This window comes from Amblyomma americanum, chromosome 5 (assembly GCF_052857255.1).
Source record: "Amblyomma americanum isolate KBUSLIRL-KWMA chromosome 5, ASM5285725v1, whole genome shotgun sequence".
In the NCBI taxonomy this organism is placed as follows: domain Eukaryota; kingdom Metazoa; phylum Arthropoda; class Arachnida; order Ixodida; family Ixodidae; genus Amblyomma; species Amblyomma americanum.
The window spans coordinates 183,707,664-183,735,533 of NC_135501.1; the positions used below are offsets into that span (position 1 = coordinate 183,707,664).

General features: G+C 46.4%; 2 protein-coding genes across 2 annotated transcripts; both read right to left on the reverse strand.

The window, feature by feature from the left end:
• Nucleotides 1-2,914: 2,914 nt before the first annotated feature.
• Nucleotides 2,915-6,893, reverse strand: LOC144135396 (uncharacterized). Its single transcript, XM_077668061.1, has 5 exons — nt 6,768-6,893; nt 5,775-5,913; nt 5,344-5,489; nt 4,523-4,652; nt 2,915-3,608 (listed from the first exon to the last, which is right to left on the reverse strand). Exons 1-5 carry the CDS (start codon nt 6,799-6,801, stop codon nt 3,368-3,370), a joined length of 690 nt encoding a protein of 229 aa, XP_077524187.1. The 5' UTR covers nt 6,802-6,893; the 3' UTR covers nt 2,915-3,367.
• Nucleotides 6,894-15,392: 8,499 nt separating this feature from the next.
• On the reverse strand, nt 15,393-26,125 carry LOC144133142 (uncharacterized). The gene is made up of 5 exons (XM_077666005.1): nt 25,976-26,125; nt 21,558-21,696; nt 18,566-18,711; nt 17,138-17,267; nt 15,393-16,122 (listed from the first exon to the last, which is right to left on the reverse strand). The coding sequence occupies exons 1-5, from the start codon at nt 26,007-26,009 to the stop codon at nt 15,882-15,884; spliced, it is 690 nt and encodes a 229-aa protein (XP_077522131.1). The 5' UTR covers nt 26,010-26,125; the 3' UTR covers nt 15,393-15,881.
• Between the last annotated feature and the right edge of the window lie 1,745 nt (nt 26,126-27,870).

The window sequence follows — 27,870 nt, forward strand, 5'->3', positions numbered from 1 at the left end:
GTTCGAACCCGGGAACTCCGGATCAGTAGCCGAGCGCCCTAACCACTGAGCCACCGCGGCGGGTTACAAGAAAAACCGGTTCAGAACGGAAAGTGGACTATTTTACCAATCGGGCCACATCCCTCTGATATCTAGTTGCTTACCAGGTGACACTTTGTGACACTTTGTACGAACTCAGCGTGGCACTTTGTTCCAAACTTCACCAAGTGGCTCTTTTTAGGCCCGAACAAACGTTTCAGTCAAAAAGATAAAATATCTGGAATGCAATAGCGAGCGGCGCCTAGAGGGTTAACCAGCCATTTCCTCTGTCGGGCAATCGCAGCAAAAAATTGATGAATTACCCACTGCTGCCGGTATGAGCGTTTCCTGAGATTCTCTGTGTCAGCAGGTTCTCATAACTCTTCTCTGTTAGAGGAGAAAACCACAGAGGAACCGAACCGGCGACGGTGAGCGCTCAGAGGATTCCACGGCAACAAAGGGTACAGATCGAAAGGCCTCAAGACGACCGGGACTTTCGTAGCTGTATATATATATATATATATATATATATATATATATATATATATATATATATATTGTGTGTGTGTGTGTGTGTGTGTGTGTGTGTGTGTGTGTGTGTGTGTGTGTGTGTGTGTGTGTGTGTGTGTGTGTGTGTGTGTGTGTGTGTGTGTGTGTGTGTGTGTGTGTGTGTGTGTGTGTGTGTGTGTGTGTGTGTGTGTGTGTGTGTGTGTGTGTGTGTGTGTGTGTGTGTGTCCATAGCCGTCCCGGCATTGCTGCATTTGCATCGGTCAAAATATTTTGTCACGTGATCCCGAAAGTTGTGACGTTACTCAGTTTTTGGCCGCGCCAATAAGAACCACTGCGAGTTCAAAGCTCCAAACCCTGGAGAGAGCCGCGGTGCAGCTATCGCAGTGATATTTGATGAAGGTGAGTGATCAGCGGTCTCGACTGGGAACACCCTCCGAGAAGCTTTCCTCAGTGAAAAGTGTTTTGTGAACGTAGGCTACAGACAGGGGACTAAGGTAATAAAATTGGGCAGAGGGTGGTTAGAGGATCAAGGTCGATTCTAGAATGCCTTTAGCACAGCATCAGGATTCGTGCGTTGCTAATTCACAGGCGGCAACGGGCACTGGCATAGCATGCTTCTCGCATAGCTGACGGCCCTCCACCGAATACAACGAAGACGTGAGAGAATCTCACTTTGCAGTGCAAACAAAAGAAGAAATGGCACCCACAATGGGCACATACTGCTGCATGAACGAGAACAAGAACATGAAGTCCGCAGTAAATTAGCGTTGCTAATGGCAACCGCTACTTTACGTACTAGCCATTTCATGTGTGCACTTGTGCGTCTGAGGGTTGGACAGGCTGTATTTGAGAGTTAAAAAAACTAAAAAACAAAGTACTTGCTTAATTTAACCCCGCCGCGGTGGCTCAGTGGTTAGGGCGCTCGACTACTTATCCGGAGTTCCCGGGTTCGAACCCGACCGCGGCGGCTGCGTTTTTATGGAGGAAAACGCTAAGGCGCCCGCGTGCTGTGCGATGTCAGTGCACGTTAAAGATCCCCAGGTGGTCGAAATTATTCCGGAGCCCTCCACTACGGCACCTCTTCTTCCTTTCTTCTTTCACTCCCTCCTTTATCCCTTCCCTTACGGCGCGGTTCAGGTGTCCAACGATATATGAGACAGATACTGCGCCATTTCCTTTCCCCCCAAAACCAATTATTATTATTATTGCTTAGTTTAATGTACAGTACATGACCTTTTTGTTGCCTCTGCCGCTAAGAATATGAAAAATGGCAGAGCGCCTTGCTAGTTAAGCGGATGAGACGAAGAAGCTTGCGGGAATGCTGTGGGCGCAGCTAGCAAATGACAGGATTAATTGAAGAGACATGGTAGAGATCTTTGCCCAGCAGTGGGCGTAGTCAGGCTGATGATGATGATGACGGGGTACTGTCGCTGTAAGATCAGGCTTTACCATTATCTGGACGCTTTCCAGGGTATAGGCTGAGGAGCAGCTGAATTGTGCATGAGGTCGGAGGTTGATACAGCCTATAAATACATAATACGTTGTCTTTTCAAGTCCCAAAAAGAAGGTTCTTCACCGTACCCTGCAAATCAAGTGCATAGTGTAGGATGCCATATTTCACGTTCTCAAATGGCAAGTACTCTGGCAGCCGCAGATAAAGATAAGGTACATTCTACTAGTCGAGGGGGCTGCACCGTATATAGTCATGGGGCCCACCAGAGCAGCGGAGAGAGCTTTACTGCGCTAGAATGAAAAAGAAAACCACGCAAAACACCGGACATGCGTCATGAGCCATCATTATCATGAGCCATGCCCAACTAGCCACACTTGCTGCTTTACCACAAAAGTATATAAACCTAGACCTTGAAGACCTTGCGTGGATTTCTTTGTCTGGGTTTTCACACTTAGTCTTTCATTTTTTAGTAGACCAAATTTCTTGCCCTCGAGATGGCGAAAAATAGTGTAGTTTGAAGCGGTTATATAATTTATGCAGTCATCCTCTAGCTTCTGTCTAATTAATGCCATTATTATTCATTCCAATGACACTTTTTTCTGTAAGTACTCTAACCTACTCAAAAGTGCAGTGTGCGGACGCAGTGGCCGAATCTGCAAGTGAGGCATAAGGTAAGTTCTAGTCAGGTATCGTGTAGAGCTAACCATTACACACCTATACGAGCCAGATCATATGTAGAAGTGTGCACAACAACGCTCCTTCATTGTGCGGACAGCAAGCTTCCTTTCTGGGCCCGTATGTTTGGGGTAAGTTTGGCTATTTGTTTGTTCTCTAAGTCCTAGTCTTTCCTACGTTGTGTAAATCTATTGGCACATGTTACCAGTAGCATAGGAACATAAGACAATGATACGTAAAACAAAACTTTATTTTTCTGTACAAGGATCACAGCTCGTAGAGTGGACTCAATTAGTTTCTACAAGGCCGGCTTCTTCCCGAGATCTAAGCCTCGAGGCAATCAACGCATCACACCATACGAATGCTCACAATGAGCAAAGCGAAGCTTGGAACGCGTGGGGTTACACACGCATTTTCTGTGGTAAAGAACTTTAGGACGTGGAACTAGTCTGTGATGGTTGGACCCCCGTCGCTTGATCCGGACAGGGACTTGAACGGCGACGGCACACTTAGAGCGAAAATTCAGGGTGGATGAAGAAATGAGTTATCACACTGCCAACGTCACCGGACGTTCGAACATGGTTATCTTGCCACCCTGGTCATTGTGCTGTCGCCTTTTAAGTGACCTCACGTGCTCTAACCGACGCGTTTTCTCCTCGGCATTCACTAATAGACAGCGGTTGATATATACAGGGTGTCCCTTGCGGCTCATCAGCCGAGGGCGGAGCCGATTTTGATGAGGGGCGTGAGGACGGAACGGATGCTCTTGTCTCCTGGCGCCGAGTCGAAGGGGATGCTCTTGCACTTGTCGCCGGAGCGGTAGGCGGTGCACACTGTTCCCAGAAGCTCTCCGGCGTACTTCTCCAGCAGGCCCTCGGCGAACTTGTGCGCTTCGGCGTCGCACTTGCCTTCGATAGCCTTCCGCACGCAGGACTCGAGCACGTTGTACTTGCTGCAAAGGAGCAAAGGAAGAAATGAAGAAGGTTAGAAGAAACGGGAAAGGAAAAAAGAAGGAAAGAAAGTAGAAAATGAAAGAAAGAAATAAAGAGAGAAATAAGGAAAGGAAGGAAGAAAGAAGGAAATAAGGAAAGGAAGAAAGAGAGAAAGAAGGAAAGAAAGGACGAAAGGGAAATAAGGAAAGAAGGGAAGAAAGAAAGAAATGGAAGAAAGAAAGAGAGAGAAAGAAAGAAGGAAGCAAGGAAAGAAAGGAAGGAAGAAAGAAAGAGGGAAAATGTAGGAAGAAGGGGCGGAAGCAAGAGTCAGAACGAAAAAGAAAAAGGAGGAAGTAAAAAAAAGGAAAAAGACCATGAAGGAAACATACAAAGAAACGAGGGAGAAAGGTGGAAAGGAAAAGAGGCATGAAGAAAGCGAGAGAAATGACCCATGTTTCTGGTGCTGTAATACTATACTAGTCTCTTTATGCAAGCGTCGTATAAGGTTTCCCGAACTGAAAGGCCAGCTGCTGAAGTTAAGTTAGCGGTGAGTGTTGGGACAAAGAAACATGCGCATACTTCTTATTGAACTGCTGGAATACAGGCTATGGTATACTATTTAATGACACTGGAATAATGACAGTTTACTCCAGGCAAATGAAGTAACGCTACCGGCTCCTGCTGAAGAGACCCCTGATAAAAATAGTTCCCTGTCCCTGTCTAAACTTTTGCTGCTGGAATCTGTACCTATAGTTTCTGATTTTCGCACAGAAGAGTTTAGCGCCAACACTTCTTGCTTTGCTTCAGCAACGATTATATCAAAATAATTGCGTAGATCCATTCCTCCCTTTGCTGAGATCTAAACCAGGTCACTTAGGCTTCCATACTGTTCCGCCAACCACGAACAATTCGTTTTCGTCATTAATGCACATACCAGCAAGCACCGCCGATCCTCTGCTTGGCTGGCAGCCTGGAAGCAACGTCCAGGTCAGCGGCGACGCTTCGGATGCACTTGTGGATGGAAGCTCCAGCCTTGTTCATGCAGGGTGAGTGCTTCAGGTATGCTGTGAGCCGTACACAAGGAAGAGTGCCACACAGCGTTAACGATCGCCTTTGCATCATTTACAACGAGGCGTTTACGATCGGCCTGGTTTGTGCACCTCTAAACGCACAAGAACGACATAGTGCCCTTCAGCTGTCCTCCGATCAGGACTGCGCCAACTTAAGTAGGTGCCATATGGAATGCCAGTTCTGAAAATCGGCGCTTAGTTGTTTGTCCTCTGCAGTACTCATTCCCGGAAATCTCTGTCGTCCCGTCATTAGCGGCGCATCATGCTTCCCAAGTTTGACCACCAATTAACAGTGCAAATGATCTACATAGAAGAATTCATCGTACTCTCGAATCTAAGCTTGGCTGCGCAATTATTGGAGGTTGAAAGCGAGGAAAAAATTTATACATTCCAATTCTGCTCGTACCTGGGGGTTGAGGCCGTCGTTTTGATTGAGTGTGTGTTTAATGTACAAACGTGCTCAATATTAAAAGTACGTGGCACATTGCAGGACATCACTTAATCTGAACACTCTTGAAATTCTACTATTCAGCAATTTCACAGCCACTGACTTTAAGTGACAATACTATGCGTGAGCAATGTACGCTCAATTTTGGCGCAAGTCCTTGCTCTTTGACGTTTCCTTTGTTATTGGGCGCTGCTTTACCGGCTCATGTATTCCGTCCATGTCCTCAATGTCACTCACCCTTGTGGTAATCGGAAGACTCGTCACAGCGTCCCTCGATCTCGGCACTGATATCATCGAGGAAGATACTTCCGATACCCTGGACGACGCTTTCTGTGCAACGCTTCAAATAGTCCCGACTGCACTCCAAGGATTTCTGTTGCTTGCTACGAAGTTAGAAAAAAAAAGAGGGATGGGGAAAAGGGAGAGTGTTAGATTCGTTGAATAGCAAAGGCTAAACGTTTCAAACGGTCCTGGTTTGTCGCATCCATGCCATTAACAATACGTGTTATATGCAACAATCGACGTTTTGCACCGATATCATGGTAGAGGGCCAGGTCCATGGTGAAAGCCTACAAGCTTATCCAATCAAATTATCCCTGTTTTCTCCTACGAACACTATGGAAACTATGCTTGCGGTTCACAAGAGAGAAGAAAGCCACCAAACTTACGCGCAGAACGGCTTAAGCTCGGCGGCGGTGGTGGGGATCTTCTCTGAGGTGGCGAACACGAAAAGTTCGGCGGCGCAGGCATCCAGCTTCTTGGCGTCGCAGTCACCGTTGGGGGCGGCACAAGCACAGCCGAAGAGGCCTAGAGAAGGGAAATTGGCGGCATGCGTGTGAGTGTGCTTGAAAACTTTTTGACAGGAAAAAGGAACGCCTATCAAAGGCAGTCAGAAGATCAGAGGTCGTAAACCAATCCTTTACCTAAAATTACCCTCGCCACGGCGCGGACATAGCTCTCCTGCAATAGTTATATTAAAGCGTAATACGAAAAGGGGCCGCTTTAATAAAGGAATAACCAATGCTTTGGTATTCAAACATCTCAACAAAGCACACTTGTGTATTGTTAGTTACGTACTTCCTGTACATTCCATGTGCTGTAATTCTGAGGGCTACTTCTTCGTTAGAAGAAAGAAGGAACTAGTTCTTTTGTCCTGCAGCGAAGTGGTGAGAAAAAGAAAACCCTGCTGTGGAAAAACTTAACGAGGCTTCTTAACCTGATTCTTAACTAAAGAACTGTGAGAGCATTTAGGTTGCCTGCTACGGTGTCTGCAATTAGTTTCTAATGTTCTTATTTCGAATTTCTCGCCAAAACACCAGTTGGAACCAGTTCAGTTGCCCATACATGGTGGTGTAGCAAATCCACCTTATTTAATGTATTTTTTGAGATATGCCTACTTCTAAAATTTTTGGCGGTCCTCAGATTTTCAAATTTGGCAGTGCGCTATGATTGGTCCAGTGGTTGTCACATAGTTTTTATCACGTTACTAGCCTCTCATTCGCATTCATAGATCCCTGGGAGTCCTCATACCGCTCCTGGCGCAGTGGTGCAGGGGTTAAGCGATGCGCCACTGCCCAGGCAGGTGGCTTTTTCAAGCACAGTCACCAGTTGGTGTCAAGCACAGTCACAGGGGCTGTCAATAAAATAACCAGAATACGCACCAATTAGCAAGAGGCAGAAACCACTCCTAGACATGGCTGCTGTTTTTTGACTGGCAAATCCGCGATCGGGTCCAACAATGAGCTTCAAGCACACAAAGGCGGTGGCAGGCTTCTAGATTCTCATCGGGTGCCGTTCTTTTTATAGGCCTCCAAGAAGAAAAGGCGAGGGCTACTCTGTTCGACAGTCTCCGTTGAGAAGGGAAACGTCCAAGGACCACAACTTTGAGAGAGGATGTGTGAGAGAAATATTTGCAGATGAAAGTCACGGCCACTGAAACGTGCCCAGAGGCCCAATAAATGGCGTTGCCCGAAAGCGTTACCACTTACTGGCTCCCCTGGTGTGTAAAGTATCCGTACTACGGGGAAGCTCTTCTCGGTGCGGCAATCAGCCGCAAGCGTGTTGTGAAACCATCAGCAGCACGCGTGAAGTGATGTTTCGTAAACGTCTTAAGGTGCCCTTACTTTTCACATTCAAACGCGGAGGGCAGGAAAATAGTTCCTTTACTGCCCTTGCATGCTTACCGAAGAAGAATGAGAAATGAAAACCCGGCCGAACGCCTCCACCGGTTACGTAATCATTCGAATTAAGTGCGAATATCTCTGCGTCTTGTCGGCGAGGAAAAAGGGAGCCGGAATAGGTATCAATGAGGACGTGTGCTTTTTCGGTTGCATAGCAGCTTTGCCGTTTCGCAGGTTGCATTTCGATCGAGGCGAAGTGCGAAAACATCCGCTCGCTGCTCCGTGTCGGTGCACTTTAAAGAATCCAGATGGTTCGAAACTAGTCCGGAGACTTTAACTACACGGCGTTTTTTTCATAGCCCACGTGCAACTGAGCGGTGCCCTAGTGGTTAGAGCATTCGCCTCGCGTGTGGGAGGTGCGGTGTTCGATGCCCAGCGCCGGCGGGTACCCACCGGTGATACAATGGGTACAAGCTTTCCCCTGGCATGGTGCTCGGCTTATGTTGGGTGAAATACTTGAGAAATTGTTCACCGACCCCCTCTTGAGTATAGAGTGAAAGACTTGTGCCATAGCACTCTCTGGCCAAATCTGTCCTTGCGCCATCAAAATGCATCACCATCATCATCATCTGAGTCCTCGTCGCCGTCAAAGCCCACGTAAATCTTAGGGACGTTAAACCCGACTTACCACTGGCAAAAAACACGCGTGCTTAATGTGTAAAAATTTTTCAACCGACATCCTCAATACTGACTTTGGTTGCACGTCTGTATACAACCATCCATTTAAGGCGTTAGTTCCGAAAGAATACCCTGGTTTGCCAACCTCCAAAGACGAGCGCTTGCTTTGACTCATCGGTTGACCCTTCCGTTCATTCAGCATTTCCTCTTAACAATGGTACCTTCAACCAGGGCCGCCTTGTTGTTATCCTTTCGGAAAATAAGAGACCAACAAAAAATGTCTGGGGCAGCATGGTACAGCACAGCTTTTTCTGTCAAACTGAATTATGGCAGTGGCCAGCCGTGCTCATTTCTTCGTTTCATTTTAGCCCGGGGGAAATGAAGTCAATATACATTCCACCCCGTCGTCATAAGCCAACGTGCGCTGTCGATAACACGGTGCCCCTACGACGTCGTGATCACTGGAGGGAACTGCTGATATTCTTGCGCGTTTAGCTTAATTTAGTGGCTGCTTTAACAATCGCTAGCTTTGAGACGGTGTTCGATAAGAATGTTTTTTTTTACATATTCTACTTGTATTTAAAGAAAATTGCCTCTGACTAGCAACACAAACACAGGGCCTCCTGTCGGAAGTACAATTGGGGATCGAAGTGCCCACCCAGGACGCGCTGCCACTAGTCCAAATAGGTGCATATGCATTGCTGCATCACCTACATACAGTTGTTCCAGAATGGCGCGCCTATTTCGCGAGCCATGGAGTTCTCAGCGTTTCCTCAGTTTGCATTGGGCTTGGTGAGAAACGCTGCGTGCCTTAATGTCCGAAGGCAAAGGAAACAGTTGAAACCCCCGTGGTCTTTTTTGACCCTCGACTGTAAGGTCACAATTCCCCATGTGTGCGAAAAGCGCAGCTCTCCATCGGCAGCAACGCGTCCGCTTGTACTTGAACACTTGGAAACAGAGTATGCCCGCCATCTTCAAATTTTCACGGATGGTTCTGTGGACAAGGTCAAACAAGCTAGCGCAGCGGCTTTTTACATTCCTTCTTTGGACTGTAAGTGGTCCGTACGCTTTACTGCGGTCGTACCCTCAACAACGGCTTAAAGTGTTGCTATTGAGGCGTCTTTACGGAAGTTAGGGTCTCGTCCGGCTCAACCTGTTGTCATCCTAGCTGATTCAAAATCTGCCCTTCAAAGGTTAGAGCGCGGATTCCCTACTGACGTCTTGTCTATAAGCTCTCTGCGCTTGGTGCAGAATCTGCACAGCAGAGGCTTTACTCTATTTCCAATGGGTGCCCTCTCACATAGGAGTCAACGCTAATGAGGTGGCAGACAATCTCGCCCATAAAGCTCTCTCAAGGATTCCATCAAAAAAAGTACCTCAAGATCGAAAAAGTATCTACAGGAAAACGGTGCTCGATCATTTCAGTACCCTGTGGAGTGCGCCCCACAAGCCATGTGTGGCCAAGGGATTGAGAAGATCTTAGGCGACCCTACTACATCGAATTCGCACGGCCTCTGCTCGCACTCCTGCCTGGATCCATGAGACGAGCATAGCATCGTCTCCGCTCTGTTCTTAATGTGGTGTGTGTGGGGATATCGAACATTATATTATGTACTGCCCAGAGTACAACGCGGACAGGTATGTGATGTTCGCTTCCTTCAAGAAGACAGGAACCCGTCACAGTACAGTTCAGGACATTGTCTACCCGAGTGGAAACCAGGCATGCAGAAGGGAGGCTGCACGCCTTCTTTTAACATTTCTGCAGGACACGGATCTTGTTTCTAAATGGTGGCAGCAGGGACGGACTATGGCCTAATGTGATTGAATGTGTGCGTAGATGGTGTCTTCCGCAGTGGACTACGTTATACTGTGAGTTAATGTGTGTATGGATTGTGGCACTACAATGGCCTATGTTCTACTGTGACTGAGTATGTGCATAGATGGTGACTTCTGGAGTGGACTGTGTGGATTGATTGTATGCATAGATGGTGACTGCGAGAGATAATGTGTGCTATTATAAGAGACTGTGCGCATAGCGGTGTAGATGCGAGAGTTTTTATGACATTACTAATATAGAAGGGACGCTACGGTGGAGCAATTGCCGGCAGATAAAGCAAGGCTAACCCCGCCTGTAGCATTCAACGCCTCAACTCAACTCAACGCTGCGCATACAATGAGTCGACAAGCTAGCGCACTTCTGGCTCTGTGCCGACACTCTGATAAGGCCAATAGGGCGTCGATAACTTGCATTTCTTTTTCGATCTTAGCAGCAACTTGTTGCTGCGGGCTGCTGGAGCAGGACTTCATGTATCAAGCCTTGGATTGGATCACATTTCCGTGAACGATCTCAGAAGACCGCCCCGATGCAGAACTACGTCGCCGCCAACGATAATTTTTCTGCGGGCGCTTGCGCGTCCTAGACACTTCTGTCCCCAGCAGTACGTATTTCGGCAGCTGCCTAATTAAAAGGCCTGAAACATTTATTTTGTTTCTGCACTTTAATGCGTAAGCGCTCTCGCCCTTATAAAAATGGTCTATAGACAGCCTATAGACTTTTTATAGACTCTCCTGCGTGGGAGATCTCTGGGTGCGACGAGACTATAGAACACCTTCTTTGATAACTTCCCTCGGTTTCAGCGTGAGCGTGCACTCCTGACTGCAACACTCCACCGTTTAGATCCCCGGCCGCTTACTGAAGCCAAGATTCTGGGTCCTTGGAGTAAGCCTTCATCGCAGAGGACAGCTTTGAAGGCACTCTTTAAGTTCTTGAAGGACTCAGGACTGAGTGCGAGATTGTGAACTATCAGTGTGTGCCCTGTGTACCCTGCAAGTTACGGCCAACGGACATGTGAAAAAGTGATCATATCCCTTTGTTCCCTCCCCTTTCTATATCTCCCTCCGTTCCCCTTCCCACGTGTAGGGTAGCATACCGGGCGCTGCCTAGTTAACCTCCCTGCCTTTCTGTCGTTCACTCTCTCTCTCTCTCTCTCTATTGCCTTCCTATACATATTTATTTTTGTCTACTCATAGTCTATAGACTGTTCATACAAAAAAACTATACTAAAAGGGTATGGGCATAAATCTATAGATTGTCTACAGACTGTCTATAGAATTTGTATTGCCTATAAACTGTTCTCTAGGGTTCATCTATAGAGAATCTATAGACTTCATAGACAGAAGTCTATGGACAGTCAATGTTTAAATAAGTTTTTTTAAGGGCGGAAGTGAGGAAATATGTTCAGCACAAAATATCCCACCGACGTCCCGAACGGCCCTAAGCATACATGGAGGCTTCAGCAAGGAAAGCAATAATCTACTAATAGTAACACGCAGAGCAAAGAACGGAAGAAGGTTCTGCATATAACGCGGCGACGGTTTTCAGTAGCCCTAATAATTTCATACGAATGCCACGAGTGGCACTATAGTGAGCTAACATGCGAGTTTTGCACCAATCATGTAGTCCCATTTCGGTTCAAAGGTCATATGGGCAGTCTGGCAACTGATATAATGGAAGGGCTCCGATTTCGAAAACCTGCGCACGGTGCCCCGACTTACGTAATAAGATGAGCCCACGCTTTATGGCGACGTTTGCTATGACAGTGTGTCACGGTTAAACTGCTCTCTCTCGCGGTCCTATTCTTCGGCTTGTACCTCCTAAATGTCGGCTGTTTTTAATTATTCTATCGATTCTTTCATAGAAGAAGGAGGTTCCTGTCAATCGCGACCGCGTACCCATGTCCTATTAATCCAAAAGGCAGCCTTTATCGTACACACGTACTCAAGTTTCATTTTATCGACTTCCGCAGACAATTCAAAAACACAGCTTTTATCGTATTCACACGAGCTAACATAAATTTGCATTTCAAAATAAAAATAAATTGTCATTGAATCAGCCGGGTGTCTGGAAAATGATATTTTATATCTTTGTTTCCAGAAATTTTGACATCTGAAGACGTGTGTGGCGGGGAAGGTGCAAGATAAATGGGTGTTCAAATCCGTTTTAACCTTACAGGTAACAATCCCGCGACTCCAAGCTCACGTAGTGATAACATATTTTTTTAATATGCCTTTTCCGTATTCAGAATAATAAACTAAAGAAATCTGTCCCGTAAATTTATGCACTCCGCAGCATTCATTAAAATTTTGCGTTGATAGCCGCCATTTTTGGTTTCCTGAGACGGTTACTTCATTGTAAACCTTTTTTTATTTAACTGACACATTCAGCAGGAAAGCTGTGCAAGGAGTCGTCAGTACTGGGCACAAATGCCGGAATCGCATTTATTCCGCTCCACCACGTGCTATCCCCCACTCAGACATCACTTATCACGCAAGGCGCATAGTGTTGAATGCCGCCACTTAATTTCGGCATCTGCATCATTCAAGTCACGAAAAGTCCGAACCTTCCCAAAGGCCTTCTATTTGATTGCATGCCTTGATGTTCCATGCAAGAACGTACCGCTCTTTCTGGTTTTTGCATCACCGCACCGCATCCTTAAGCATCCGTGGCAACGTTCCTTGCATGCCTAAGGTGCCTACTCTCTTTTCGTCTACACCAGCGTCGACAATTTTACACTTAGATCTTGAATAAGCAGTGGGCAAAACTGCCATTGAAGCAAAGCACTTTTGGCGCCCTCGAAAATAAAATTAGACTGACGAAAATGAACCGCGTCCATTCTGTTAAGTATTTGTTTACGTGCCTTAAAAGAAACAGTCAGGGCTTCCTTGCGAGTCGAAACGAAATAAAAATAGTCACGCTGCTAAACTTTGTCATTTTTTCTTAGGAAGCGCGCCCGACAATTTACACTGCTTCATAAATCTCTCTCGACATATTCCATCTTTTGCGGGACTCTCGTATTTTACGCATGAAATGCACGTACAATAGGCACTTTTTTTTATTAATTCGTCCATTATTATGAGCAGGGGCCTGGAAAAAAGGACGCGGGGGTAATCGCTCTTCTGATGGCTCGCGTGGCATTTCGCCGCAATCGGCTCCTTCCATGGTAACCCTCCGCCTCCTTCTTCCAAGGTAACCGTCCTCCGGCCGATTCCCATGGCAACCCTCCTCCGGTTACAGTGTACTCCAGTTACGCACTCCTACACTCAAAACAAGAATGCACCTATATGGGAGTAAAAAGGGAGTAAACTGTCCTCTAGCGCACACCCTTTTATGAAAGGGTGTGCGCTAGAGGACAGTCTTACACCCTTTTTACTCTTTTCTGTTAGGTGTACGCTCTTGTCCAGACGTAGTTTGCACATGTCTAAAAGCATACCACGTGCATTTGTTTAGAAACGCATTAGCAAAACAAAATAATTTATTGCGTGCAAAGGCAAGCCCTAAGTACAAGGTGGAGCACTAAAGGTTAACTTCGACTCCCTAGAGGTTTCTAATTCGAATCAAACTTCAGTCCAATGGCCTTTTCACACGTTTCCTGCGTGGAAAAGTTGTCGCTGCTGGTAAGAACGCGGCCAACCGACGAACTCGTGCTCAACACCAGAGCACCATGCCTACACCCCCCCTCCCTCCACACCAACACCAGCCACCGAAGCGGACAATCTTTGGGTGTGCCTAAGCTGGCTCACAGTCTGTCTTTCAGCTATCCTTGAAGAATTATTTCAATCTTTTTTTAGCATTTGTCTACTTCAAATGTAAATGTTTTAGTTTGTTGACTTATTTTCAGTCTATTGACAAAATATATAGGCATCAGTCTACCTAAATGTCTGAGACTATATGTGTGGTCCAGCGATGGTCTATTATAAATATTGCATAATCATCAGGCTTATGTGAATATGTTTGCACTATGACAACATGCTGAGCGAATAAATATTTTTTGAAGATATTCTTTACATTGAGGTAATGTCACGGAGAGACGATTATTGCGCACGCAATTACTCTGCTACGTGTCTGTGGTCGCACGAATCGTATTCAGGCCTTAGGTGCCATTCAAGAACACGTGTTACATGCCCCCCCCCCCCCACCCACCCCTCCTTATTCTTGGATGGTCCTTGAGAGTTGCAGTCGAGAAATAGGAGGCGCTGAGCTCTCCCTGTGGTGTAGTACGCATAGAGAATGAAAGCATCCAGTGCTTTTTGTCAGGCAATTAGCGATGAAACCGATCACGTAACATTATAGCAGCCGCCGTCCCAGGCATTTGGTGCCTGTCGCTGGGATCCTTGAGCGAGCCCATTAATAAAGCAGCTCACACGTGAACGCCTTAAGGGATTTCCTCCGAGGCGAATAACGCGGCTGCTTCAGTGACATCCGTTGTTGGCGCATGTTGGGCGATTAGGTATTTCCTTGACTCATTTAATTCATCTCCTTACCTCCCAGGTTGGAGCAGAGCGCTAGCAATATTGTGTTAATAGTACATGCGGCCTCCTAATTAAACGATAATGAGCTACGGCGTCGGCGAAAAGCTGAGCTGGCCATTTCCAGATTACCCAGATAAGCTGGATAAGATGTGCCTCATATCTGGCATTGCGCACGCAGGGAACAAACGCTGGTTAATGACATCCTACTCGAAATCAAAAGGAAGAAATGGGCTTTGGCAGGGCACGTAATGCTAAGGCAGGATAACCTTAGGATAGACAAGCGTAGCAGGGGGCGGCAGAAAGTTAGGTGGGCCGATGAGATTAAGAAGTTTGCGGGGATAGGGTTGAGATAGGGTTAATCGGAGAGACATGGGAGAGGCTTTTGCCCTGCAATGGGCGTAGTCAAGCTTAGATGATGGTGATGATGATTCAAACACGTAGCATCGTTTTTGACGTCCAGATAGACACCCAGTGCATCACGGGACAGGATGAGGCATGACGCGATAACGTTAATGGGTTAACGTCCATATATATGTGTGAAACTGGCAATTCCCGAGCTTCATAGATCCCTGGGAGCCCTCAGGCGGTGAGCGTATTCGCTTCCTAGAACACTGGTGCAAGACCATGCTTCGTTTTTTCTGCTGCAGTGCTGTGCTGCTTTGATTGGCTCCCGTCGTGGTAGGGATGTGTCCTGTGTTAGAGAAGACAAGCGTAGCAGGGGGCGGCAGAAAGTTAGGTGGGCCGATGAGATTAAGAAGTTTGCGGGGATAGGGTTGAGATAGGGTTAATCGGAGAGACATGGGAGAGGCTTTTGCCCTGCAATGGGCGTAGTCAAGCTTAGATGATGGTGATGATGATTCAAACACGTAGCATCGTTTTTGACGTCCAGATAGACACCCAGTGCATCACGGGACGGGATGAGGTCAATGGTGCGGTCTAATGTTAGCACGCATGTGCTACGTTGGCTTAAAAAATGTAGAAGTAAAGTAAAAGTAACGAAAGTTATAGCGCACTGTCGTTTAAGACAAACCAATGCACAGCGAAGAGCGTGAAGGTGTTTTCTGGGCTATTTTGTTTGCGGCTTTCTAGATTGCATGTTTGTTTTCGAAGCCTTTGTCTCGTCTGCGCTAAGCGAATCTCATGCGTAAACATAATATCCGCAGTATGAATACCAGAACATTATACGCAATGTAAAAGTTTTATTTTCTGTACAAAGATCACAGCTCACAGAGCGGTCTCCGTGTGTTTCCACACGGGTGGCTTCCGCAGGAGGTCTCAGCCTCGCGCCACTCATCGCGTCAATACGTACACATACTCACAGTGGGCGCAAAAGCGCTTGGAATGCGCAGGGCGACACTCAAAGTGTCTGGAGCACAGAACCTTCATTCGTGGAGCTAGGCTATGACGGTTGAACCAACGTTGGTTGCCTCGGACAGGGACCTAAACGAAGATGGCAAACTTGGAGCGAAAATGCTGTGTTGTTTAAGGAATGAAATGATCACACTGACAACGTCAACGAATAGTAGATATTTGAACGTAGTTATCTTGTCACCCTGGTTGTCGTGGCGCTGTCTCCAGCGGTCCCACGTGTTCCAAGCGACATGCACCCTACTTGACAGTCACACAGCAACAACGGCGTAAATGTACAGGGTGTCCCATCGCTGTTCATCAGCCGAGGGCGGCGGAGACCTTGATGAGGGGCGTGAGGACAGAACGGATGTTCTTGTCGCCGGGAGCCGAGTCGAAGGGGAGGCTCTTGCACTTGTCACCGGAGCGGTAGGCACTGCACACTGTGCCCAGAAGCTCGCCGGCGTACTTCTCCAGCAGACCCTCGGCGAACTCGTACACTTCGGCGCTGCACTGGCCCTCGATAGCCTTCTTCACGCACGCCTCGAACACGTTGAACTTGCTGTGAGGGGGAAGAAGAAAGTAATGAAGACAGATAGAAGGAAAAGGAAAGGAAGACAGAAGGAATGAGAGAAGTAGGAAAAGAAAGGAAGGAAGAAGGAAGGCATGGAGACACAAAGAATAAGAAGAACGGAAGGCGAGAAAGATAGATTCAAGGAAAGAGTGAAGAAAAAAGAGACAGGTAGGAAGAAAGAAAGCATGGAAGGAAAGAGAGAAAGAAGGATGTAGAAAAGGGAATAACGTAAGGTAAGGAAGAAAAGCAGATGGTAAGAAAGAACGAAGAAAGAAAGTATGGAAGAAGGAAAGAATGAAAGGTAAGGAAGAGACAGGTTGGAAGAACGAAGAAAAATATTGAAGGAAGAAAGAGCAAGGAATAAGGAAGAAAAGAAGGATGGTGAATTATTGAAAGAATGAAAAGAAGGGGAGGAAAAGGAAATAAGGAATGAAAGAAAAAAAGAAGCCAACAGCAAACAAAAATTGGAGGGCACACGTAAGCTTATAGGCATGACGCGATAACGTTAATGGGTTAACGTCCATATATATGTGTGAAACTGGCAATTCCCGAGCTTCATAGATCCCTGGGAGCCCTCAGGCGGTGAGCGTATTCGCTTCCTAGAACACTGGTGCAAGACCATGCTTCGTTTTTTCTGCTGCAGTGCTGTGCTGCTTTGATTGGCTCCCGTCGTGGTAGGGATGTGTCCTGTGTTTGATTGGCCACAGCCTGAGAGATGGGCTGGAACTGAGGGGATTAAAGGATTACGTCGAGAGAGTAAGGATGCTCTGGGCCCTGGCGAAAAGGCTCATCCAGTCGTTCGTGGATATGAACTCCTATCTCCTGACCCTTTGCTCTCCAGAATTTTCAGTATGTAATTAAGTTCTCATAATAGTGCCATTAAACCTGCTTGCTTATGTTTTCCCAGCTTCAGAGCTTCAGTCCTTCCTCATCCAGAAGACCCAGACACACTACCAAAGGGAACTCAGGTTCGAGCTAAGGTGAGCGCCACGACAGCACCTACCAGCAAGCTCCGCCGATCCTCTGCTTGTTGGGCAGTCTAGTAGCCACGTCCAGGTCAGCGGTGAGGCCACGGAAGCACTTGTGGAAGGAAGCGCCAACCTTGTTCAGACACGGCGCGTTCTTCAGGTAGTCTGTAGGCAGTGGAGAGGCAACAGTGGGACCAGTTGGTGCATTTGACTGAATAGTTATGCTTAGTAATTTTGTGATAAACAATGCATAAACCTGCCAAAATGAACGTCCCATGGAAGACCAACCTTTGAAATAGCTGCCTGAATGTCTTCTGCAGTAGTCTTAGTTCTAAGCAGCGTTTTGGTACGTGAGTGCTACTTAACTTATCCCATAAAAACATATTCGAATTGGCTATGGAGAATGAAGTAGCCCGTTTTCGAATCAGAACCTGACGGCTCTGTTCTTTGAAGTTTAGATTACATCAAGGAATAATTTATCCCTTTAGGTTTTGCTAAGCACTTAGCACTGCGACCATCGTTTGAGTGAGTGTAATTGAACGCAAAAACACGTGCAAATACTGCCCATGAGTCAGAATGCGTGACACCTCATAAAGCAAAACTGATTCCGACTGCGCGTAGATTTAAACCTTGAAGCAATTTCACCAAATCGTTCATGTTTGTATCCATTTTTTTGTCGTCGATGTGCATATGTGCACTGCTGCTTCCAAGTATGTGTAACCAACTAGCCTGCCAGTATGCATTAAAGGTCAGGTGAAGAGGTTTTAGAATTTTACGAGTTTAAAGGGGTGGAATGTGTGAAACTTGCAGGTAAAGCATCCCAAGTATTTTTGTGCTAGGATTTGAAATGGTGATGTAATCACTGAATAAAGCCACATCGGCGTTCAGGCTTCTCTGCAGTGCGCAGCGACGGGCAGAGGACGCGACGATAACGTCACATGCGACGATGACGTCACATTTTCAGATAAGGAAATGTTGTTTCAAGGAAGTAAACCTATGCCGCCGACGGTGAAGCCCACGAAGCACTGCTTGGCGGTGTTGGAAAACTCACGGCCGTTCGTGGGCGATGGCAGCAGACGTGTAAAGTTTCGGCAACAATGACGTCATCACGAGGTTCTCCTATGCAGTGAGGAGAAGCCTGACTATCATTGCAGTTTTAATCGGAGCTTACGTCACTATTTTAAACGCTAGCAGAAAACTACTTGGCATGCTTTACCTAGAAGCTTCATGGATTCGATTTCTTAAAGAACCTCAAATTTTCAAAAAACCATTTCTCCTTCAATTTAAGTAATTTCACAGTCACTCTCCAAGTGACAGTACTGCGCACGTACAGACATCACTCCCCTGCGATTCCTCCAAGCTTCCGCCTTTATTCATTGGTGTTCCCTAATTCACCTATTCTGTCCCTATTCTCATTTCCGTCGCCACCACATCACAGAAACACGCTGTCCAGTCTGACTCACCGTGGTGGTAGGTAGAAGATTCGTCGCAGCGTCCCTCGATCTCAGCCTTGATGTCGTCGAGGAAGATGCTACCGATGCCCTGGGCGATGCTGTCCGTGCAACGCTTTGTGTAGTCACGGGCGCACTCCTCGGACTTCACCTGCTTGCTGCGCAGTGGAAGAAAAGGGATAACAAGTGAGAAGGGGAGACAACTTATCCTAGAACGCGAACTAAAATCCAAAACGTGTACGGCATGTAGCACGAAGGATATATGGCCGGACGGTCAGTCCAGCTGAGCTGATCCGAGCCGAGCCCAAACAGCCGAAGTTAGTCACACTGGGGCTATGTTAGAGACAATGCTGCAGGTTAAAGAACGAGGAGGAGCAGTTGTATAAGGAGGAACTGGAACCGAGTCTACAGAGGGAAAAAAAGGAATGAAAAAGGGCTCTGAAGTAGATGCCATTAATTAAACTTCGGGGCCTACTTCTAAGCGTTGAGGCAGGAGATGAGTATAGAGTGTAGCACACGGAGATCAAGACAATGTATACTAACATGGTGCAGTCGATGTACAAGAAGAGCTAAGGCAATCATAAAGTCCCCAGTGCAGACACCTGTTAAGTGGAAAGTTCCTCAGGGACCGCATAGAGCTTACAGTGAGTACGCTCGGCACCCATACGGTCCTGCTTCAGTTAATTTGGAAGTAGAAGCACAACGTATGTGACCAGACTTATCACGGCAGAAGTAGTGCAAAGGATCTTCTCTGTTCTGAAGTGTAAAATTCACTCGCATTCGAAGCTGAACATGCGACCGCTGCTTATGCCACCATTCTTTCCTGTAATACAACTTCCACGAACATATTTCGGGCTTCCATCCCTGCTCGGAGCAATGGTGCCTGCCTTTTTTCCTGATAATACTGGCATTGTTTCATAGTCGCTGTTGCAGTTATTGAAATGAAAGAACAAGATTTCTTGTAGCCTGGTAGTGATGGCTACATCTCTGCAATAAGCGTTGCGAGAAAGAACACGCTGAGGGCCCCTGAACCAAGGCTTAAAGAACAGAAAAATGCACAAGATGTTCCGTGGTGTACACCCCTACTGCTAGAGAGAAAGCTTAAAATAATGCAATGTTATGCTTCCGATATCCGATATATATATATATATATATATATATATATATATATATATATATATATATATATATATATATATATATATATATATATATATATATATATATATATATATATATATGAGGGGCTCGTTTGTCCGCATATAAAAATCACATATAAAAATCAAAAATAATATCAGGACTACTCATAAAAAAGATTAACATTCCCCTATGCCCCTTGGTTTCGGGGTGACTGTTGGCTCCCTCCATATATGGTTTATGGTTTCTGGGGGTTTAACGTCCCAAAGCGACTCGGGCTATGAGAGACGCCGTAGTGAAGGGCTCCGGAAATTTCTACCACCTGGGGTTCTTTTACATGCACTGACATCGCACAGCACACGGGCCTCTAGAATTTCGCCTCCATCGAAATTCGACCGCCGCGGCCGGGATCGAACCCGCGTCTTTCGGGCCAGCAGCCGAGCGCCATAACCACTCAGCCACCACGGCGGCTCGGCTCCCTTCATATATATATATATATATATATATATATATATATATATATATATATATATATATATATATATATATATATATATATATATATATATATATATATATATATATATATATATATATATATATATATGTGTGTGTGTGTGTGTGTGTGTGTGTGTGTGTGTGTGTGTGTGTGTGTGTGTGTGTGTGTGTGTGTGTGTGTGTTTTAACTTCGTTAGAATTAAGCTGATGGCCCGGCGATTACTTTTTTTATAACAGTAGCTTTGCTATAGCCCTGCCGACCGACCTTCCAAGGGGAATCATCATTCCTTCATTATATCCAAGATATCGTTACAAATCGTTTCTTTAAACGAGGTTCGACTCTATATATATCAGCAATGGCCAATAACTGTACAGGCATTTAAGTAGATTGGCTGGGCTCTGATTGGAGCGGTGATTGGGTATGCGACGCCAAAATGCGAAAGTGCCCAGGAAGGACTGAAGAAAAGGGATGTCGGGACTTTTTGTTTTGATTAACGAAGCTAGCAAACAAACCTAATTATACCCGAATGAACCTACCGAGTATAGCGTCCTGCCTGTCTGTAATGCGCTTAGGCCTGCCCCAGTCCAAGAGTCTAATTAAAGAAAACCTCACGCGCTACAGATTAGCATCGCCCTTGAAGACCGGCAAGCCGCGGCGTCAAGCGATGTTATCTCGAGCGGAGGGAAATTGCACGCCGCTGTGATGTAATCACTCCGGCAAGACTAGAAAAGACCGAGCTAGAGATTAAATCAGTGCTACAGGCCAGCAAACCGAGTTTCTTCGGTGGCATTATTTTCTTGATATCTTTCTGGCTACTTCCGCACTACTTTTGCTTCTTTTGCGAGCTGTCCTCTTCAGTCAAGGCCGAAACGCTACCATGGCTAAGTTAGTGCAAAAGTCGTTTGTGTTCTCCTCATGCTATAGATGCGTGCCAGAACTGCACTGAATCTATGTTGAAACGTTGCCAGGATAAATGTCCTTGAGGCCGTCTTGTCGATTGTGCTGAAAAAAAGTATCGAATTCCGGTCGTCAAGGCACACGCCGTGCAAATTCTTCAGTCAATAAAAAATAAATGCATAGCTCAATACATCCGTGCGCGTAGTTTATGTGTATAAGATACGAGTGTCTGTTTACCTATAAGTCATTTTATAGTAGATGGTCTGCACCAACGAAATAGCGGCCGTCACGCTGATGGACCAGGACCTTACATAAGATCGACAAGCTTATCTAATTCGCTTATCGTCACCTTCTCCAAGAGGCACTGAAGAAACTTTACGTGGTCCACTGTCATAGCGCCCGTGGTGTCAGATGCAAGCTATCTATACAGATATTACGGTTCACAGAAGAGAACAGAGCTTTCAAACTTACGCGCAGAATGTGTCAAGCTCGGCTTGGTTGGTGGGGATCTTCTCCGAAGTGGCGAACAGGAAAAGGTCGGCTGCGCAGGCATCCAGCTTCTTGGGGTCGCAGTCAGCCTTGGGGGCGCCACAGGCACAGCCAAAGAGGCCTAGAGAGGGTAAATTAGTCGCATACACTTCAGTACGCTTCAACACTTTTTGGCTGAACAAGGGAGCCCCCATCAAAGACAATTACGAGACCACGGGCCACGAACCGAGCCTTTTACTAAAGTTTGGGCACTAACGTTGTTTGTATGAATTAAGTACATTAATGCAAAGAAGCGAAATTTCTTGCACACTAACAATGCAACCCATGGGCTGTCTTGCAAAGGGGACCAGCTTTAGGTTGTTCCCCGTGCAGCCCCATAAATACACCCATGGGTTGCTGTTTATGGGCTCCTCGTAGAATCCATGGGCTCCACCATCGTTTAGAGGAGAAACGGAACGTCACTTTCGCACTTTAACAGCACATGCTGCGAAGCGGTGAGAAAAAGAAGTCTCACAATAAAAAAAACTACTTCCTATTTGCGGCAGCTGCGCTTTTATGGAGGAAAAACGCTAAGGCTCCCGTGTGCTGTGCGATGTCAGTGCACGTTAAAGATCCCCAGGTGGTCGAAATTATTCCGGAGCCCTTTACTAAGGCACCCCTTTCTTCCTTTCTTCTCTCAGACCTTCCTTTATCCTTTCCCTTACGGCACGGTTCGGGTGTCAGCCGAGATGCGAGACAGATACTGCGCCATTTCTATTCCCCAAAAACCAATTATTATTATTTGCCCTTATTTAATTACTACTAAGGGTTATCCTACTTGAATGGAGACTTATTTACCGCCCTCTTGATGCTTTATTAATCCTCACCGATTCGCGGTGGGTAAGAAATCATTAAAGTTTTCACATTTGTCATGCAGTGGTAGGGCGAACTAAGAAATAGACTGTCCGCTGCGCCAGTAGTTGGATATAGTTACTTCCCATTGAGGCAACGCCTGCCGAAAAAATAACACCACAGACCCAAAATGTTCGAAAGAAAACTTAAAATGGCGAAGTTAATGTTGCGTAGCATGAAGATGCTCTTTCTTCTACGCACAACAAGGTCGTCAATGTTGGAAAATGTGACAGCAATAAAATTGTGATCCTTTCTTTTTCTGCATGGCACCGGCAGCCTATTATGCAGGCCTGTAGCATCTATGAGTCAAACTTAGCGCATTTTAAAATTCAATTCTGCTCAGTGATTTTCAAAGCCTGCTCCCAGTTCTTCAGGATACTGACCTTGTCCTCACATGGTGACAGTGACAGTTGGCGACACGTGCCAGAAGTGATTCGCCTTACATTAAATTGCACCCTATGGTGGCGCTCAGACACACCGGGTGACTTGCTCACGCTACGTCAACATGCCGCATCGAGTAACGATTAACTATACTTATAGATGCGCATCCCTGCAATAAACCTCAATTAACGTGCGTCTCTGGTTTCACTAACAGGTGCGAATGTCACTCTATGTACGTACCCACAAAACACCTGTAAACATTGCGGCCTTTTTGAACTTGCGGGTGAGTGTGAAACCAGCTGTCTACTCGCGAAGTCCCGAGAGAATCACAGAGTGTGTCTGGTCCTCTGCCAGCGACACGTGCCGGATTTCCGCTCATAAAAGAAGCACAAAACATCGGGGAAAGGGGGGCGGGGGGTTAAAAGATACAAGCATGGAGAACGGAGGGCGCAGGACCTTTTCAGCGACACGTCATGTTGAGTCACACATGACGTCAGCTCTCCTTCACAGAGCCACGGCATAATAAGAGTCCCGCACTTCCCGACACCCTGTCCGACCCATCGCGCGTGTTGCGTGAGAATAATGAGGCGTGTTGGATGGCGTAGCCTTGCCGCATTTTGTGCGCCCTTCGATGTGAAAAACAAGCGCGGAATCGTGTAAATCTGTGCGGGCGCCCGCACATCGGTCGCACACGCGTGACTCGGAAGGAGGAAAAAAAAAGGTGGCAGAAGGGGCGAGAAGGTAGTGAAAAGGAGTGGAGAATAAAGCGGCCTCTGTCTTCTCACTTGGTCACAAAACATTTGTTCCTGCTTAGAAGGGGGGAGCACATTTCTTGACCTCATGGCTTGTTTACCTCGAACCCACCGACCTCCCCCCCCCCCCCCCCCTTTCCATCCAGCGTTTTTCCCGCCCGCACCCTTCTCAAGCGGAAGCCAAAATGGCACTTCTTCGAGTCGGTTACTACATCTCGCTGAACTGCTTCACGGAGCCCTAGGGGGACGAAATAAATCCGGAGACTTACCTTACGGCGCCCCTAATCACCAGCGTGCAGTTAACGGACGGTAAAATACACATGGCATGCGATACAATGTCACAATGTACTGCTGATCTGTGAGGATTGTTTTCCGTTCAGCCTAGTGCTAGCACGAGAAGCCGAGCACGCCTTTGATATGTTCAATTACATATTGGCAGACCCCCATTTATACTTATGATAACTCCGTAAATTTAAGCAGAAAAGAGTCGCGAGGTTGAGGCCACATGCGCTGAGTTCAGATTAACTTTTTGATAGCACATCCCCATGAATCCGACCGCAGTGCAGGCCTTAGTGACTGACTCATTTCACAAGGGATGATGCTTACTACCGCAGTCTTTGCTACAGCCGTTAGCCTCTTCATGTTGCACGTCAACACTAACCTTCAAGTTGTGTCAAAAAAAGAGGTCAGCAAAAACATTGCAAGGTACACATCCATCCCACTACGACGCTTTTCAGGTGTCTGCTTTGAGTGGAATTGTTACGACTTTGTTCATTAGCTTATCTAAATTATAAACCCATTTAACAGACTGACGGCCGTAGAAATTGCCTTCTTATTTTTTATATACCACGTTGTAATAGTAGCACGCCCGAGCTTTGCGCCACTACAATCATTAAAAAGAATGATGCACGCCGAAGAAAAAGACCGGCGTTGCTATTATGAATGTCTTCAAAGTTTGCTTTCAAGCATGGGTTGACTGACCCGGGATACGTGACTTGAAATTAACTTGAAGCACCAACTCTTACCCTCTTCGACACGACACTCCTTGGCGGACGTGACAACTCTGTTGTATGAAACCTTAACTAAAGCATTAGGCTCGCGACCTGGCACGCCAGCCTGACTACCCCAGAATATTAGCATAGTGGCCTTAAAGCTAAGTTTAACGCAGTCGCCTTTCCAATAAGATTAATTGTATGTATATATATGGACAGCGAAATCTGATTAGGAGCATGCGCCAGCGGGGTAATCAGGTTTAGCATCTCGTCAAAACCGAACATAATTCCTTTGCTTTCTTTCTTTATACTTTTTTGTGGTTAGTTTCTCCAGGAACGGTCGAACCTGTTCTTTCGCATCACTAACAGGCATGTCTTGAATTAAATGGTCGACTTCTCTTCTATTCGATAGAGGTAAGTGGCTTTGCATAAACACGCGACAGCTCGCGTGCTTCGCTCTAATGCTCCTATCCAAGAATCGTGTGCAAGACAGACGTCGAGAGTCGTCGGAGCGGTAGCTCCTTCTACGGGATGAAACAGAAGCAAACGTTTATGCCCGAGTTGTTTGCCATGCTACGATAAAAGGATAGCTCGCAGGAGTTATGTAAATGTATATTAACAAGTTTTTTTTTTTCACTGCGTCGAATCATACATAATATGCTCCCGCTGCAATTTACTTTTTCCGGATTTTAGGAGACCGGACTGAAGCTGTGCTTCTCTAGAGTACTTTTAAATGTGCTTTTTTTTTCTAGCCTCAGGCACGATATAATAAACGACTGCATATAATGCGTGCACCAAAACTTCATGGGCGTGTACCAGAGCTTGGCAGCCTGAGATCCGGACGCGCTGCCGACAGAAAGGTAGTCGGTTGCAAGACACCCTCTTCGTTTGTTGTGAAACATGACACAACGTGTTGTTCTTTTCCTTTAGCGAAAAACACGGCGGCCGTTGTGTTCTGTTTTGCTCGTGATAACTCTTACAGCATTTATCCCTAAAATGGACTAAAAAATACTCATTTTTCTAAAATCACGAACGTTGAAATCCATCAGTACTGCGTCGTCCTCAAATAAAAAGCAGGTTTTGCAGTAAGTTTTTGGTTGTACGGTAACGCGCAAAAAGTCGTGTAGAGGCTGCAGAAACATCATGTCACATGAAATACGTATATTTGACCTCATAATGTGGCTATTCAAAGGTCAGAGTTTTCCTCACTATTGAGGACTAGTAAGGCATTGGGTACTTGTAATGAAACCTTCAGGATACGCAATCACTGCAATCCAGCGCCCTCACGATCATGACATATGCAGAGCATATCACCTACCGAAGAGTTCTACGACCTGCAAGCTAACCACAACCGAGCTGTCAATGTAATGCCCAAAATACGCACCCAGTAGCACGAGGCAGAAGCCACTCCTAGACATGGCTGTCGAATGCGTCCGCGCTCGGGTCCAAATACGAAGTGAAAGCCCGTTAAGACTTTGGAAGGTTTCGAGATTCCCATCGGCCCCAGTTCTTTTTATAGACCTGCATGGGCAAAGGGCGAGGGGTAACCCTCACGAGAGTTTCCGCAGAGGAGGGAACGGTCTAAGCGGAAGGACACAGAGGAGGACTTGGAGAGAGGAAGTGAGATGTCCGAAGGTGAAAACCATTGCCACCGAAACCTGCCTTAGCGTACAGTAAACACCCTTGCCCGAAAGCGTCGCCACTTACGGAGACTTTTGATATACTCGTATCCGTACTGTGCGCAAGGTCTTCTCGGTGCTGCAATCGGCCTGACGCGTACTGTGAAAGCGTGGGCTGAACGCGAGGGCAGACGATTTTGTAACCATCGTTAGCGCTACTTACGTTTCGACCTCAGACATAATAGATAGTGAAAGTGCACTCTAGGTTATGGTCCCTACAGATTTACCGAGCGGAAAGCACAGATCAAACACGGACCGAACGCTTTTAAACGGTTCGTTTTTATTCAAATTGAACAGTAGCAGCTTTGCAGCTGTATCGCTTTTTGATGAGGGCAGTGGGCAACGGAATTTTAATGCGCAAGGACTGTATGGTGGTGGTGGTGGTAGTGGTTTTATTAAAAAATAATAGTAAAAAGGAAGGAAAAGATTTTTGCTAGCCCCGGCATCTGCCATCGATACTGAAGCACCTGAGCTGGGGCAGTGGAAATAAAGGATAGCAGGCAGAATGGAGAAATGAAATGAAAGAGGTGAGGGGACAGGAAGAGAGGATAGGACTGTATGGCTATGTTTGCGATTTCGTGTCATCACAAGCTTGTCGTCACGATAACGTTCGAACGAACCGAGTTATAAGAAAAAGAATGGTTGCATTAGATAGAGCATCAAAAAATCTCGCAGGGGAAGCCATGAAGTGTATGTGGGGTAATTATTTAATTAATTAGAACCAAAAATGTCCAATAAAGTGGGCGGGCCCGGAGCAATATTAATAATAATAATAATAATAATAATAATAATAATAATAATAATAATAATAATAATAATAATAATTGGTTTTTGGGGAAAGGAAATGGCGCAGTTTCTGTCTCATATATCGTTGGACACCTGAACCGCGCCGTAAGGGAAGGGATAAAGGAGGGAGTGAAAGAAGAAAGGAAGAAGAGGTGCCGTAGTGGAGGGCTCCGGAATAATTTCGACCACCTGGGGATCTTTAACGTGCACTGAAATCGCACAGCACACGGGCGCCTTAGCGTTTTTCCTCCATAAAAACGCAGCCGCCGCGGTCGGGTTCGAACGCGGGAACTCCGGATCAGTAGTCGAGCACCCTAACCACTGAGCCACCGCGGCGGGTCAACAAAATTGGTGCAGAATTTGAAAAAAACTGGAAGTGGGCGGAGCTAAAGCGTGGCGCCAAATTTGAAAAACCGGAAGTGTGGACCGAGCGAAGGCGACTAATTGAGCAAAGCGAGGCGACGAGTTGAGTGAAGAGAGGAAAAGAGGGGCAAAGAGAGGCAAGGAGCCGTCAGTGCTTACGCATTCTTCCAATGCGAGTGCCGCAGTGATCTCATAATTTTTCATAAGAAACTGGCTTAGTGGTTTTCGCGTTATGTTGCCGCGATCAACGCTGTGGCATGGAATCCCGTCCTCAGCAGCGGCATTTTGGTGGCGGCGACCGCCAGAGAATTTTTTTCTATCTCGTCGTCGGCAATAGAAGCAAGCATGTAATGCATTGCTGGAAAAGTGTAGTGCATTCTAGGGCGGCTCATGAATGGTTTTAGCCGCCTCCGGGTATCGACCAGGTTTACTGGCTGCTGAACGTGCCCCG

What these genes read in the sequence shown, in the direction of transcription:
- LOC144135396 (XM_077668061.1), bottom strand. Translation starts at nt 6,801, where the DNA reads ATGTCTAGGAGTGGTTTCTGCCTCTTGCTAATTG. An exon ending in GAGCTTAAGCCGTTCTGCGC is followed by an intron (nt 5,490 to 5,774) that starts GTAAGTTTGGTG and finishes CTAACTTCGTAG; the next exon opens with CAAGCAACAGAAATCCTTGG. An exon ending in GTCTTCCGATTACCACAAGG is followed by an intron (nt 4,653 to 5,343) that starts GTGAGTGACATT and finishes TACGGCTCACAG; the next exon opens with CATACCTGAAGCACTCACCC.
- LOC144133142 (XM_077666005.1), bottom strand. Translation starts at nt 26,009, where the DNA reads ATGTCTAGGAGTGGCTTCTGCCTCGTGCTACTGG. An exon ending in ATCTTCTACCTACCACCACG is followed by an intron (nt 17,268 to 18,565) that starts GTGAGTCAGACT and finishes CACTGCCTACAG; the next exon opens with ACTACCTGAAGAACGCGCCG. An exon ending in AGGATCGGCGGAGCTTGCTG is followed by an intron (nt 16,123 to 17,137) that starts GTAGGTGCTGTC and finishes TCCCCCTCACAG; the next exon opens with CAAGTTCAACGTGTTCGAGG.